The sequence below is a fragment of the Peromyscus eremicus genome, chromosome 5 (genome assembly GCF_949786415.1).
Source record: "Peromyscus eremicus chromosome 5, PerEre_H2_v1, whole genome shotgun sequence".
In the NCBI taxonomy this organism is placed as follows: Eukaryota; Metazoa; Chordata; class Mammalia; order Rodentia; family Cricetidae; genus Peromyscus; species Peromyscus eremicus.
In genome coordinates, this window is record NC_081420.1 from 51,072,149 (window position 1) to 51,089,054 (window position 16,906).

At 40.7% G+C, this 16,906-nt stretch overlaps 1 protein-coding gene across 1 annotated transcript in view; it reads right to left on the minus strand.

The window, feature by feature from the left end:
* The window catches only part of Larp4b (La ribonucleoprotein 4B), a 55,045-nt gene extending 46,378 nt beyond the window's left edge, over window positions 1–8,667 (minus strand). Inside the window, 3 exon segments of the mRNA XM_059263428.1 lie at window positions 6,303–6,362; window positions 8,586–8,645; window positions 8,647–8,667. Of these exon segments, the coding sequence (XP_059119411.1) occupies window positions 6,303–6,362; window positions 8,586–8,645; window positions 8,647–8,667 (141 nt within the window).
* Window positions 8,668–16,906: the final 8,239 nt, after the last annotated feature.

Here is a 16,906-nt window from a genome sequence, read left to right on the forward strand (position 1 = left end):
GTCAGTCTTTTGTATCTATGGGTTTTATATCCACAGATTCAACAAGTCACATATCAAAAATATTTTGGGGAAAACCCTGTATCCCTACTAAATACATACAATTTTTTCTTGCTATTCCCCTAAACATCATAGTATAACAATTATTTCCGTAGCTCTTACATGATATTTGATATTTTAAGTATTCTAGAATGATATCAAGTATGCAGGAGAATGCATATAGATTCTATGCAAATACAGTCCCTCAAAAAAGGGACTTTATCATTAATGATTTTGGTATCATAGGCTCTTAGAACCAATCCCCTGCAGATACAAAGGGATAAGTATATGTTCTTTCATTACTAATGCCTCGATACATCTGTATAATAAACAAGATTGATTTCTTGTTGTTGAATAATATATGCACTCACTAGAGAACTTCTAGAAAGATGCTCAAGTTAGCTACCCAACATCAGCAGCAAAGCTTCCCTCCAAACCACTGAGGTCAGGACACAAGTGATTTTGACTCAAACTAAGATTTTAGGGCCAGTTATAAGTAGCAGATTTTTCTGCCTTAGACACAATACAAAAAGAAAACACGCTTGAAATGCATTTGTGTTCTGTAAGTGTGACATGCTGTCAGTGACTTCAAACACTTGCTGAAATTCCTCACACTGTCCATCTGACAAGAACCCCTCTCAGAAGGGTAAGGAACACTGAGCAAAACAGTATCCATACGAAAAGGTCTGCACAACACTGTGTAGGGTAATTAGTAGGGCATGCTTCAGCACCAACAGTTTACACACAAACTCTGGCTTAAATACACCAATTAATAATTCATATTTCTCATTTGAAAAAGGTTAGATTGATGCTTCATGCATTCACAATATTACAAAAGCATCCAGACTTCCTACAACCTAGAATTAACTAATTGTAATAAACATAATCAAAAGGGAAGGACTGCCAGGGCATGACACAACAAACACTGATACAGCATACTTACTAACTGTCCACCTCTATTCTGCCATCCCCAAACAACACCATCCTCTGACACTGGCAGCTGATAAGGGGTCTGTTCCAATGAAAATGAAGTATTTCCTAAGTACGGGGGCTTACTGTGTAGATCCTCACTAAAAATCTGTGCATCTTCTGTCATGTTTTCTGTGGCTGTGTTAGCCCAGAGATAGCCCACTTGGTATCTATCACACCCACCTGCCAGTCCTTCTGAAAGTGCCTGACTTGCTAGCCCTCCCATCGGGTAATAGGAAAATTTATTCAAACAATGAGCATAGAATTCTTCTGGGATCCTGTGCCAATCCATTTCTGAAGGATTTTCAGATACATTTGGGACGTCCTCTGTAGGTGATGCAACACAGTCACCACTTGGCACTGCACATTCTTTATTATCTGCTGGGATGGCAGGAATTGCCTGGGGAGCATTACCAGGAGTAGCTGCAGGTATATCCACTTGTATTGAGTCAACATTAATAAAAGAGGAACACCCCTCAGAAGTGTCACATAATGCTATTTTTCTTAAAGTCGCCTCAGAGTTTCCTGAAAAATGTTTCTCTCCATTTAAAGTGAATTCTTTAACTGTAGATTGGGCATTTCTTCTTTTCATGTGACGTGGGCCTAAGCAGTGAGTGCTGTCAGGATCAATACTGTCTTTATCCAAACAAAGTCTCTCTTTCTCTTCTTTGCATGTTAGTTTTTGTTTGCTCAATTCCGATGCATTGTTACCAACAGCATTAGAAACTTCTTTAATTGATTCAGAGTTAATGAAACGCAGTTCTGGGCCTTTGTCACTATTAACCCACTCCTTGGCATGTGACACTGGACTGTGGTTTAAAGGGGGCACAACAGTAAGGTCTGGGTATTCATTCACTCCATCAGTTTTGTAACTATTTTCAATCTCATTAGTTTCACAAAGAGGATCTGCTGCTATGTCAGAACCAATACAAGTTACCGTGTTCCCACTGGGCACGACTTTACATTTAAGAACACTTGTTTCCCACTGAAAGATTGTTTTAGCATCTGACTTTTCTATGTCCTCCTCACTGATCTCTCTATAATTAGCCTTCTGTGGTACCTTTTCAGCCTTTTCTAGTACATAGGGCCCACTAGATTGGTTATATACTGCACCAACTAAGCTCTTCACGTGTCCTTTATCTCCTGTGTTATCATGTAGAGCTGTTTCCCTTGCTTCAGAATCAGTACAGGTTAAAATGAATGCAGGGGGTGTTTCTGGGCCCTGAAGAGATCTGGAGTGATCATGAGACTTGTCACTTGGTATTCTTTGTGAAAGTTCAAGCTTCAGCAGATCTGTCTTCTGGACCACCCCTTCTGTGCCTGGTTCACATTCCACTTGAGTTAAATCATGGGCCTCTGTCTGAGCCTTGTCTGCCCTACTACCTACACAGAGGTCTGTGTGATACCAACATTCCAACTCCTTCTTGCAATGGCTCTCGGTCTCTAAAATGCTCCTTTTAGCTTCATCTTGATAAGCAGAACCATTTTCAGAACACAAGAATATCTCACCTCTGTTTGCCCGCTGGACACTTCCAGTTTCCGGACTGCCATCCCCCAGGTGATGCTCCTTCATTAGCACTGGCTCCCCTTGGGGTATAGGATGAGGGCCAGCAGGTTTGCTCAAGGCAACTTCTCTGAGATTAGCATGAACTGGGAGATGCTCATTACCTGAATGCTCTGAAACTAGCCTTTTGGGGCTTAAATTAATCTTATCTAGACCAAAGGAAAGGATCCTACCTGGCCTGTTAACACTGATGTGAAAATAATCATTGCCTTCTAATAACTTTCCAGAGTCAGGCTCTCTTTCCATTTTAGAGTTTAAACTTTGGCCAGCACTAACTGTTATAGCCTCAGGTTCACCATTCCCATCAACATATGAAATGTCATTAAGTAAATTAACAAGTGAATCATCCACCTGACTTCCTATTCCTGAAGCACTGCTCTCTCTTTCTTCAGATCTAGCACTCGAACACTTTAATGAGTCACTGCCTATGTTAATATTTAATTCAGGGAGTAGGCCAGTATTATGTAATGTACGATGTTCTGTGTGATCTTTAGGGAATTTGGCACAAACTTTTGCCCTCAGAGACTCAGCTTGCAGGTCACCGATGTGTGCTTCATCAGATGGATCACGGTCCACCAAAATATCAGAACTACATTCACTTTTCTCGATACATGCTTCATTTGTTTCACAGGGGCGTAGGACATCCTGGGGTAACAGTTCTTCATGCTGCAGCTTTAACTCTCCTGCCCTCTGTATGGCATTTGAGGCGGCATATTCTTCCCCGTTATCTAAGGGCCAATCCACTTGGAAAACTTCGTAAGTGACAGCTGAATGACATTCTTCTGCAGCTGCTACATACATGGGAGTGTACAGTTCCTCTTCCATGTTCAGGCAGTCCAGATCTATAGCACAAATACTGTAAAATTTGCTTTCCCTTGAATTCTTACAGTGTTTGTCACCAACACAAATATGGCTTTTACTTTGCAACTCTCCAGCAGAAAAATCTACAGAGTTATTCTCATTAAAACTACTGATTTGAACATTTAGTACTTTTTCTTTCTCTATTAAAGAGTTTTTATAAGTGGCCAGGTAACACTGCAGATGGTCACTTACAAAAGTTTCCTCCTGCTGGTCAGAAGGCATGGGCACATGTGAGGAAGGCTGATCATCTTCAGAACAAGCCTGTCCATCACTACTCACACACAGTGGGTCACTGACAATCTCAGAATTTTCTTCAATAACAACATTATCTAAACTCTTGTCACCTTCATCTAAATTTTCAGACCCATGAAAGAACTCATATGTGGGAGAGGAATTAGAATTCAGTGACTGCTTTGATCTATGATCCTGTTTGTGCCCAGACCTTGTAAAAACTCTAGTCCACACACTGACACCAGCGGGTGCTCGGCTGGGTCCATTTTCAACATTGTGAAGCTCCTCACCTTCAAGGGTATCAAATAATGAAGATAAAGTTTTACTTATCTTGTTCTCCGGTTTCTTCTCTTCCACAGATTTTTGTAACAGGCCAATTCTCTCATTGTCATTGTCACTACTTAATTCTTTGCTGAAGCAACAGCCCATATTGAAAGTTCAAAAACTCACATCACAATGCTTGTCCTTTTCTGAGCTTCTACAAATACAACTCACACTAACTTGCTATCGTTTCTGAAAAGAAGCCAATACACAGTACCAAAAATAACTCCTTGCACAGCAGTCACATGTTACTGCCACTCAAATCCAAATCCTAATGACAACAGAGCCCTGCCTGGCATTCATCAGACTCCTTGTGCTGAAATCCAAATGGCACATGGAATGTAAAGGTGCAGAACAGCAGCGAGGGGGAGGGGGGCAGAAATATACATGTGGCTTTTTTTTTTTATTTTCATAAACTTAATTCTTAAAAACAACTCAAGTTATAAGCATAGCCAGAAGAAATTTCAAACTTCTAGTCTTTGTTTTTTCAGTGTTTCAGTATCTCCTGGATTATATTTCATAAGACAGTAGCCACTGAAGAGTTCCCTTTCAAGAAAACAACACCAGTAACTGCAGCATTTACAGCTACTAGACTGCAAAGGAACACAGTGGGCGAGGGTGCTTGCTGTGCAAACCTGAGAACTTGAGTTCAATGCCTGGATGGAACGTCCGACCTGCACATTTGCTGCGGCACAAGTACACTTGCACTCTTACACATACACACACACACACACACACACACACACACACACACACACACACACACGCTAATAAGAATACATTTTACATGCTACAGCTACTTAAAAGTTTAATCTTGCCAGGCGTGGTAGCACATGCCTTTAATCCCAGCACTCATGAGGCAGAGGCAGGTGAATCTCTGAGTCTGAGACCAGCCCGGACTACAAAGCGAGTTCTAGGATAGCCAAGAAAGAGAAAGACAAGAAAAAGACAGAGAAACCCTGTCTCGAAAAACCAAAAATTTAAAAAAAAAAAAAAAAAAAAAAAAAAATCCTAAAAGCACTATATACTGCTAAAGATATTTAAACTGTAAAATACTGGTCTAAAAGCAGGCAGTTGTCATTTTTTAAACCAAATGCAAGTATTGGCTATTTTCAGACCATCAAGCTTTCTGACTGTGAGCCTACTTATTCAATATGCAGACATGTAGTAATTAATCTAAACATTCACTCAGAAACAATATCATCAAAAGGCCTAATTTGCTAAGGAGTGGGGTGGGGTGCAGGAGGTTAAACCATAGCCTTGCATAAGCCAAGCAAGCACTCTCCCACTGAGCTACATCCCAAGACAGTTCCTTTGGTTAAGTTCTCTTATCTTGTTATCTTTAAGTAGTTTTAAAGGATTATTTCTAATTGGGCCAATAAGATGGCTTAGTAGGTAGAGGCAGTGGCTGCCAAACCTGACAATCCAAGTTTGGTCCTTGGGACTAACACTGTGAAAGGAGAGAACTGACTCCCCTAATTTGTCCTCTGACCTCTACACACATGCTATGACATGTGCAGACGTGTGTGTACATATACATATAAGGAATAATTAAATGTAATGAAATGCTTAAGATCATTATGAAATAATTCAGGTTTTATTGAGTTGTCTACAGTTTAGTAGAAGAAGAATCAAATTTCCATATCACGATTAGAAAAGACATGGCACTACCCAGAAAAACAAGCACTTCCACTAATATTACTTGTTCTTACACATCTTTCTCAAACAGCATCTTTGCTCATTTATGTTGAAATGCAACAGAATCATTACAACAGAAAATGGCCCTGAGGCCAAAGTAGTTCCGCTAAGAACACTGAGGCAACTTGGCTGCAGGAAGGTAGTAGGATTTAGACCTGAACCCTTGCTTCTTGCCTCTCCTGCTAGGATGACAGTCATTGGCAAGCACACCCAGTTGATACAGTACTGAGGATCTCTCCCTATAAGGGAGGCAAATCCTCCATCAACAGAGCTAAATATTCAGCTGTTTCCTTATTCTCTTATTACTTAGAATTTGACTTGCATACTCTAAAAAACAATCATCAAAATGTAAAGCTAGTCATATACACACACAATTAACAGAATTCAGATGAACTGAGAACACTATCATGAATACCTGAGATTAATATATCTGACACTTCCACGTGAAAAAGAGACAATATCAACATAACACACTCAAGAGCACAGTGTCAAATGGGTCCTCCTTTTTGAAACATCTACATTTTTCTAATTTTTTTTTAACAATACATATTTGGGATCATGCCATATCTGGCACTCTTGGCTGTGGCTAGACAATCTGTGATAAATCTAGAAAATGAATTACCTGAGTCAAAGCTGGGATGGAGCTTGTTTGAGAAGTGGTTTGCGATATAGGACCATTCATCTGTAAAATTGAAAGCATCAAAAACTCCATCATTCTAATATAAAGAAAACATAATTTCAAACCATAGTAATTAAGTAAAACCAAACACATTTTTTTTAAAAATGTATGTTTTTACACAGCAAAGGAAATTTATGAATAAGTATATTCAGGAACAGAAGAGCCTTGAAATGTTTAATTTTTGAAGTTTTAGGTAAATTTCTGGTAGTTTCAACTGGGGTGATTTTAAAAAGCTACTTTTCCCAATACTACTTAGAAACTTCAAATATTACTGCTTCACAGGATTCGATTTCTTTTTTGTTTTTGTTTTTATTTTTGTTTAGGTTTTTTGAGACAGGGTTTCTCTGTGTAGCCCTAGGTGTACTGGAACTCACTCTGTAGACTACCAGGCTGGCCTCGAATTCACAGAGATTGAATTCACCTGCCTCTGCCTCCTGAGTGCTGGGATCAAAGGTGTGTGCCATCACCACCCAGTACATTTTAAAAGACTGATTATTTATATATACACTCATGTATGTATTTGCACTTATGTGCAGGTGCCCTCAGGGGCCACTGGATGGCCTGAAGCTGCAGTTACAAGAGGCTATGAGCTACCTAGGGTGGGTGCTGGGGACTCTTAAACATTGATCCATCTTTCTAGTCCAGGATTAAAATTCAAAGGTAGCCAAAACAAAAAGTATAATAAAATCCTAATTAACTCTTCAAATATACTTTACTATAATTCCTGTGATGTTAGTAAGCTGTTTAGTTTTAAAGCTATTTTATGTGCATCTAGGTGATTTGCATGCATGGATGTCTATGTACCACATGCATGCCTGGTACCAATGGAGATCAGAAGATGGGTCAGATCCCTTGGAACTGGAGTTATAGATGGTTTTTAAGTCATGATGTGGATGCTGGGAACCAAACCCAGGTACCCTGCAAGGGCAACAAGTAATCTTAATTATGGAGCCATGTCTACAGCCCACATTTTCTTTTATTATTTATTATTATTTGTGTGTTAAGATATGTTTACACTATGTGTGGGGGGTGGGTGGGTGTCACAGTGTGCATATGAAAGAACAACTTTCACAAATTGCTTCTCTCCTTCCACTGTGGAATATGGGAATCTAATTCAGATTGTCGGGCTTATGTGACAACTGTTTTCACTCACTTACTGGCCCCAAATTGCATTTTCTTGATACAAAGCTTTAAGTACCTAAAGTCACAGGCGTCTTTTGTTTTCTGTATCACCTAGTAGTACAGTTGTTCTCAACCTGTGATTTGTGATCCCTTTGGGGTGCCATATCCATGATTCATAATAGCAGCAAAATTATAGTTATGAAGTAGCAATGAAAAAATTTTATGGTTGGGGGTCACCACAACATGAGGATTATTAAAGGGTCGCAGCTTTAGGAAGGCTGAGAACTACTGACCCAGTACTTTTAGTTTCTGCTACTAAAGCTGTACAGTTTCAGAAGGACAGGGCTCAGTCTGAAATATTGAGAGCTTGCTGTTTGAAGGAGTTGCAGAATATCTTTCACTACTTTCTTAAGTACAACATAAAACAAGCTGACTTTCCTTTGAAAATAGGTCGCAAGACCCTCATTCAGAGGGTGGTCCAGTCTCTTACTAGAGACAGCAATGTCACACACAGATGCCAAGACAAACCTGAGCAGGCCTAAGTTCCTGTAATTACCATCGTATCACACCATCTTTGTACAAGTGTGCTTCTGTTATCAGATGGAGCACAGTTTGCTCTGTAGGTCTTTACCTCTAACTGCTAAATAAATGTGTCTGTCTCTGTCTCTGTCTGTCTGTCTCTCTCTCTCTTTGTTGTTGTTTTTCGAGACAGGGTTTCACTGTGTAGCTTTGGTGCCTTTCCTGGAACTCACTTTGTAGCCCAGGCTGGCCTTGAACTCAAAGATCCCACCTGGCTCTGCCTCCCAAGTGCTGGGATTAAAGGCGTGTGCCACTGGCAAATGTGTTTCTCTTAATGTAGGGATCTCAGTCAGGAACACTGGATAAATAAGAAGTCCTTTTGCCTCTGTAAAACTGTTATTATTTGATACACTTGTTCTAACAATCCTCTTACATCCAATGTAGAGTTCTAGATCAGAAAAAGAAATGGATGCCCGTGGCCTCCTCCCACCCCCATCCCACCCCCCACCCCCCCCACCCCCGAGAGACACAGACACACACACACACACACACACACACACACACACACACACACACACCACCTACCAGATGAGAGCTATCCTTGCCCTCCTGGACTCGCTGTGCCTGCGGTTCAGCCACAACTTTTAGTGTCCTGATCAGAAGTCATGGGCTCCACTGGAGAAGTATAATGCTAACCTCAGGACGCTGGAAAAGGACAGAGAGTGAAAGGGTCACCTGAGAAGCACGCTTTTGTTGTTTTAGTTTTGAGATGGTCTAACTCTGTAATGCAAGCTAGCCTAGAACTCATTATATAGTCCAGGCTACCTCAACTCACTGGAATCTTCCTGCCTCAGCTTCCCCAATGCTGGGATCCCAAGTACGAGCCACTACACCCAGCATTATGACTAATTCTTAAAGTAAAATTACTAAGTCTGAAAATGCTTGAATCTTCTAGAATATTTGTTAACCCTTCTGGATTCCTAGTAGTTTAGAAACATCTGCCCAGAACACTCATGTTATTCACTGAGTCCTTAGCAAGTTTCTCCTTCAGAACAACCAGGTGGAAGTGACATCAGAAAACTTGGAAACTGTGTGCTAACACAGAAAAGCCCAGGAATTCATCTTAAAACGTAAAATTGAGGAGTTACTATTCAAGGCACACGAGGAATATTCATAGCTTGAGAGTAAAAACCAAATAAACTAATTTCAAAAATGGCCAAAGAATTAAGCACCACCCTCCTTCAATGGAAAAAATGACAAACACACATACTTAGACATTCAAATACCTCACTAACCATCAGGGAAAAGCTAATTAAAACCCCAGAAAGATACCACCATGCACCTGTTAGGATAGCTATAAAAAGACAAGCGGCAACAAGTGTTGACATGGGTGTGGAGAACAGAGAATGCTGCTGTGAGGACCTGTGCGGCCATTACTGAAATGATAGAGAGCTTTCTCACAAAATGTAAAAATACAACTTCTACACGACATGATCCAGCAATTCCATTTTTTTTTTTTTTTTGGTACATAACCAAAGTAAATGCAATAAGCTCCTCGTGAAGATAGCCTATGCTCACTGCAGCATCTCTTACCTTAGCCAAGATACAGACGTAACTAAGAGAATCCCCAAATAAATCTTGCTATTTGTTGAACATAAATGAACAGATAAATCTGGGAGATGTCTGGCTAAGGAAAAAAAAAAAGCAAGCACCGGAAGTTGAATACTGTATGAATTTACTTACAAATACAATCTAATTAAACAAACACAGAGAGAAACAGAGAATGGTAGTTTTCAAGAAATGGGAAGGAGAAAGAAGATAGGAAGCCATAGGTCAAAGGGCACAATAGTGAGTGATTTAGGATGATGAAATCTCCTGATCTAATACAACACAGGGCTAGCAATTATTGCAAAAAGTCTTCTGTGAAAGTAGACGTCATATGTTCTTGATGTACACTTCAAGGTAACAATGTGAGATGACGGATTACAAGAACCATTTCATCATGTATACCTCAGGGAAGTAAGTATATGTTAAGAAACTAGAAAACTACAGAATCTACCAACTCCAAAAATAGAAATTATTTTCATGAATCCCAAATTTTTAGTTTTTGATTGGTCCTATTGATTTATCTTCACTAAGAACAACAGTTGTGGGTCAGGGATGGTAGAACATACCTTTAAACCCAGCACTCAAGAAGCAAAGGCAGGAGAATCGTGAGAGAGAGAGAGAGAGAGAGAGAGAGAGAGAGAGAGAGAGAGGGAGAGTCAGAGAGGGAGAGAGAGAGAGGGAGAGAGAGAGAGGGAGAAAGAGAGAGAAAGAGAGAGAGAGAGACAGACAGAGAGAGAGACAGACAGAGAGAGCGCTACATTAAAGAATAATTGCAAAGGAAGTGATTTCACTAGAAAGAAACTGAAAATACCTGAGTACAGTTGTACAAACACTGAAGGATTCGGGAAACACTCTCTCAACACTAGACAATAAACTTCTCATATAATACCTCATATAACTTTTAAAAATGACTTAGGAAGAGACAACTTTCATGACTTTTATTGTGAGGCTTCCTAAGCATTCAGTTCTGAATTGAAGGCATTTCTTCTTTAATGCTTCACAAATAAGATAAAGAGCTCAATGTCAGCCAGGTACCTTTTCAGTCTGGTAATTGAAAACAATTACCAGAAGGCCAAAAAGGAGAGAGAAAAGTAACTTGTTTTTGTTTCATTAAGTACTGGTACGGGTACAGGTTTTTCCCCTTATTACTATTTTAAGTTAGCACACAATGTAATGGGTTTCATCACAGCATCTTCACATACCTCATTATACTTTGTTCTCACTCATTCCCTCTCCCCCATCCTCTCCCACGCCCAGTACCCTCCAATTGGGTTCCCTTTCTTCTCCTAGTTAGTCCCAAGTTATGCTGTATTACTTGTATTCCATTTCCCTAGTTCCCATCTCCCTACAATATCTTCATCTCCTCTCATGATCCTCTTTCTAGTTATGTGACTGCCATTCACATATATGAATATATGTAAACAAACAGGAGGGATGGAGGGACGGAAGGAAGGAAGGGGAGAGATTTTTGAATGTAGGTTCCATAGGAGAGAAAATGTGGATGTCTTTGAATCTGGTTTATTACAATTAACATGATTTTCAGATGCATCCATTTTCCTGCAAATGTCTTGATTTCAAGAATAAAATTCAGTGGGTCACTTTCTAGATTGGCTACCTGTTGATAGTCATCTAAGCTGCCTTCATTGCCTGACTATTATGAGTAGTGCAGCAATGAACATGGACAGGCAAATACACATAGTAGTAGTCTTAGCTTTTTGAGGAATTTCCATAACCGATGCACAAGTTCCCATTTCCACTAGCCCTGTCCCCATATCCTTGCCAGCATTGGTTACTTGTCTTTCTTTCATTCTTTAATTTTATGTGTATGAGTGTTTTGCCTGTATGTATGTCTGTGCCTAGCACCGTGGAGGCCAGAAAAAGATGTCAGATCCTCTGGAACTGGAGTTACAGTTGTGAGCTGCCATGTGGGGGCTGGGACTTGAACCTGGATCCTCAGAAGAGCACAGCCAGTGCTCATAAATCCCTAAGCAATCTCTCCAGCTCCATCATTTGCTTCCTTGATGATAGCCATTCTGACTGGGAGGAGATGGAATCTCAAAGCGGTTATAAGTGCATTTTGCCAATAGCTAAGGATGTTGAAGGTTTTTCACCTCTATAATGCTTCTCCCTATTCTCAAAAACCTGGTTCTAATTTCCAATACTCTTATTAATGAAATTATTTGATGATCAAAAGCAATTTCAGCCAGGCATGGTAGCATAGGCCTTTAATCCCAAAGCTTGAGAAGAGACAGGCAGATCTACAAAGCAAATTCTAAATCAGCTAGGGCTGCAAAACAAGTTCCTGCCTCAAAAGATAAATGAAATTTAAAAATAAATAACAAGGAATCTCAGAAGGGTAGTATTAAAATACATGTGCTATGAGGGAGCAGGAAGGTTTTAAGAAGGAAATAAGGAAACAGAGGAGAGGGTTGCCGGGGAGGTCAGCCAAAACTAAGGATCTATGAAAAGTTTCTCAAGGAAAGCTGATCCTTGGTAAACTAATTTAAAAATAAGGGGTTGAACTGTGGTATCCTGCACAGGTGGATAATCTGACCCCCAGAGGGGGTCATTAAATGAAGAGCCCAGTGACTCCCCGCCGCCGCCCCCCCCACCATGTTGTTAGTCAGGAAGATCGGAGACCACCAAATAATATAGGCAACTGTCACAGAGGCTGACTGTTCACCAGGACTAGATAGCCATATTGCTGAAGACACCACATGATCTGGTTGTAGGTCATAGAGAAATCAAAGTGGAACTGAGATTAAAAAAAAAGAAAAAAGAAAAAAGAAAAGCTTCCTCCCTGAGGGCTAACCTTCATAGTGCCAGAACAGGCTATGCAGGCTGCTGGGGGAGAATTCTCACCACCGGTCTTACTCTGAGGTGGATCTTGCATGGTATATTATCAACCTGTTAAGCAGAGCGTGCCCCACAAGTACAACAGAGGTACATGTGTTATGGGGGCAACCAATTTCATTCTGGCTGATATTGAGACCCACTCCACTGGGGGGAATTCACTTCTGGTCTCATTTAATCTGGTCAAAAGCTGAGACTATGGAAGTCATTGGCCCTGGTGAGGGAGCTACTGCTGTTGTTTTACTAAACAGATATGATATGCCCATCAATATGATATGCCCATCAATTTGCCTTCTAAATAACTAGGCTTGCGTCCAAAAGCTGTCAATTTTGGACTGAGAAACTTCTGCTGCAGTGGGCAGCAGTAATTGCAGACTCACAACTGGTCAGAGTGACCAGAGTACCTGCTGCATGCTCAGCCATAAGTGGGACATCTACAGTCACCTACCCCAAGGCTCAGGGAGTTTAAAGAATGTAAGAACCACAAGAAAGAAAATAAGTTTTGGAATGTTCTCTGCTGGGCATGACACAGCCACTACACTCTTGAGCCCACAGCAGTTGTGATTATGGCACAAGATTGGGGCCATCAACCTGCCATAGTTCAAGCTGGCTTTGACCTTGCTATGTATTTAAATGACTTCTGATTCTTCCATTCTCTATAAGCTAAGATTGTAGGCATGCCCCACCATGCCCACTTTATGCTGTGCTGGAAGTTTAACCCAGGACCTTGTATATGCTAGACAAGTACTCTACCACCTTAGCTACATCCCCAGCCCTAAACATGAACTTTGTAAAAGTTATGTAGGTTATTCTGAATCACCTGAGCAAGGAAAAGCTACTTAGCACCCCCCCCCCCCATTCAGTGAAGGAGTTGGAGGGAGGGCAGCTCTGCTTTACATGTGTGAATATGTATGCACATGTGTATGTAGGCACACACATGGAAGGCAGAGGAGAATATCAAGGGTCCTGCTGAATCACTCTTTGTCTCATGTCCCTGAGACAGAGTCTCTCAGGAACTTGGAAGCAGGGTGGCAGCCAACCCTAGTGATCCACAACGCTGGGGTTACAGATGTGAATGCTATGTCCAGCTTTTTATGTTGAGTGCCTAAGACTTACTCAGATCCTCATGTTTGTGCAATTAGTGTTCTTACCAAGACATCTCCCCAGGCCAATAAGGTCAATTCTGAAGGGCAGATTTTAATATGTAAAAAAAATGCAGGTCTGACTTTTAGAGAATATGGTGGAGTAGAAGCCATGTCTTGAGTTGTAGTGAATGACAAGAGTCAGAGTAACAAGGGACACTTTCAAAGAATTAGAGTAAAAAGGGAAGCACAACAGACGTGACAGGACAGAGGAAAGGTGTACAAAGATAGAAGGATGCAAAAGGAAGCAGCACAGGGCTCCAGCGCACAATCAGGGAGTGGGCAGTCGTCCCATCTAAACCTGCTAGCCTCAAGCCTGACAGCAGGGAATGAGTCAACCTCCGGAGACCCCTATCTCCTGCAGGTTCTGCTGCTGCAGAAGCGGAACCCTGAGGCTCCAGAGAACTATAGCTGTATCTCATAGAGTGCCCAAGTCCATCTGTATATCTCAGTGCTCTCTGCTCCCCTGATTTCCAAAGCACTCAAGAGTCAGCCCCAGAGTGTACAATCTGGGGGAGGAGGGGAGAACCTGCGCAGCTCAGCTCACAGGCTACAGAGTTAAGTGTGGCCATCAGAGGCTTTTGGTACGCAAACAAGAGAAGCTACTGAAGTGAAGACTGCAGTGACAGACACTTGACACTAGTCTAGCATGTGCTCGACACCAACATAAATTGTAGCAAAGAGTTTCCAAGTCTAACCGACACCACCCACCCACCATGAAGAATCCAATTTTGGAGAACTCAGAGAAAAATTACTCCTACAGGCCATTTTTGGCCTCTCTTTCCTTTTCACTATACTTTGAATAGTATTTTAAATTTAAGTGCTATTCTGTCTTTTTTTCTCCTACTTTCTTGTATTTATTTAATCCTTTATTACTTTCATTGCTGGGCTAACTTTTACAAACTCTACTTCTTGCCTCTTTCATTTATTTTAGCTATGCTTCTCCAGCCCCTTCTCTAATCATTTTCTTTCCTCACTTTTAACTGAAATCACTTTAATTTCACAGCACATATCCACATTATTTTTTGCCACTTTTTGTTCCACAAGCATCATGGGCTTTAATTGACTTTAACTGTGTTTCTGTACCTTGTTCAGTTTGGTTTTTGCTGCTACAGTACTTTATTTTCTTCTCTGAATGGTACTGAGCATGGAGCAGGCTGCTTGAAGTTGGGGAGATGGTTCAGTCAACAAAGTACTGTTAGTTTAGCACTGAGTACAAGTATGAGTTCAGATCCCCAGCATCCACATAATAAGTTAGGTGCAGTGGTACATGCCAATAATCCCAATATTGGGGAGGCGGCAACAGGAAGATGACTTGCCTGAGGCTTGCTGTCTAGCTACTCTAGCCTAATCATTGAGCTCCAGGTTCAGTGTGAGATTCTGTCTCAAAAGAAAAAAAAAAGTTGATACGACACTCAATGTTGACCTTTGGCTTATACACACACACACATGTACAGATGTGCACCACATATGCACAAATATGTGCATGTATACAAATACACAGCACACAACACACAACAGCATAAATACACAATGGAAGAATAGGCTGCTCAGAAGACATAAGAGACTAAAGATACACAGTGATTCCCAGCACTCTGTAAACTAGGTGTGGTGGTACCAGCCTTTACTACAACCCAGAAGATGGAGGAAGGATTTGAAATTCAAGGTCATCCTTAGCTTTCTTGCAGGTTTGGAGCCAGAATGAGTACATGAGACTCAACGTTTGAAAAAAAAAAAAATGTTTACAGGGCCATCAACACCAAGTAGGTTGATTCCTCCTACCCCCAAAGAAGTTACTTATTTGGTATGAACCTGGGATGTCTTACTACGAAAGCAAAGAATCTATCCAAGATAAGTGGGGTCACACTGCAAGAGAACTAAAGCCACAGCAGAAGTGGTAAGGGTCTCGACTGTATATAAAATATGGTATCTAAAAACCCCCAAAGGCTAAAAACATCACCTCTATATCTATAGCGCCTGCCTCTGGAGTCTGTTAGGATACCAATTCATTATCCTATAGATTATTAAGGGAAAGTCCTGCACTCCACCTCCCCTAGATGAATCACATTTCATAATGACAAAAAGAGTTACCAAAGGAAGAAAAGTCTCAGTTAATGGAGAAGGAATGAGTTAAAAAAAAAATCAATATTCAAAATTTAGTGCTGGGCATAGTGGCACAACAACTACAATTTCAGCATTCAGGAGTCTGAGCCCAGAAGACCAAATTCCAAGTCAGCCTGGACTACATTAGCAAAACTAGAACAAACCAACCAACCAACCAACCCAACAATAATGGCAACATCTCACAGAAGAAGGAAGGTGGTCATCAATGTCAGATAAAAATGGGGACTGCAGCCGGGCGGTGGTGGCGCACGCCTTTAATCCCAGCACTCGGGAGGCAGAGCCAGGCGGATCTCTTGTGAGTTCGAGGCCAGCCTGGACTACCAAGTGAGTTCCAGGAAAGGCACAAAGCTACACAGAGAAACCCTGTCTCAAAAAAATCAAAAAAAAAAAAAAAAAAAAAATGGGGACTGCAGAGCTGATGAAAACTTCATAAATGGCAAATAAGACACTGACTGGGGCCATTTTCTCTAGGCATTGTTTTCTTGATGTGATACAACAGTACCATCTGTGAGGTACTTTTGCAAAACTAAAACCATGATATTTAATCAAAACTCTAGATCTGATTCCCAATTTAAAGAGAATACCAAGGAAATTCATGTCAAATAAGACAAAGCCATCAGCTAAATGCAAAATGTGGAGCAAGAAAATGACCTCATTCCTAAACTAAATACAACACATTTTATAAGGGAAGAAAAATACACAAACTACAAAAGTTTTCACCAAAATAACCTAATGTAATGTGAGAACTGTTCAGATTTTGAGTCAAATTCAAAATTTCATCTTAGGTACAGGAAAAAATTCTCAACATTACATGGATTAAAAAGAAGGTATTACAGAATGATAGATTTTATTGAATTTAATCAAGGTTCTGCCCATTTGAAATGGCCTTGTCTATAGGACACATAAACCAAAATCCTTTATTCATGGGGTATGGTGACACTACTCTAACAGACTTGCTACTTGGGAGCCAAAATTGGGAGGGTCACCCGAAGGCATGAGCTCAAGACCAACCTTGACTACAGTAAGGACTTATCCTATAAATACATAAACAGCCTGTGGAATGAAATATACATATACATCTATGTTGTGGTTTGAATGTGAAATGTCCCCATAGACTCATGTGTTTGGAAACACTTGGTCCCCAGCTGGTGGCACTGTTTTGAAAGGTTATGCAACCCT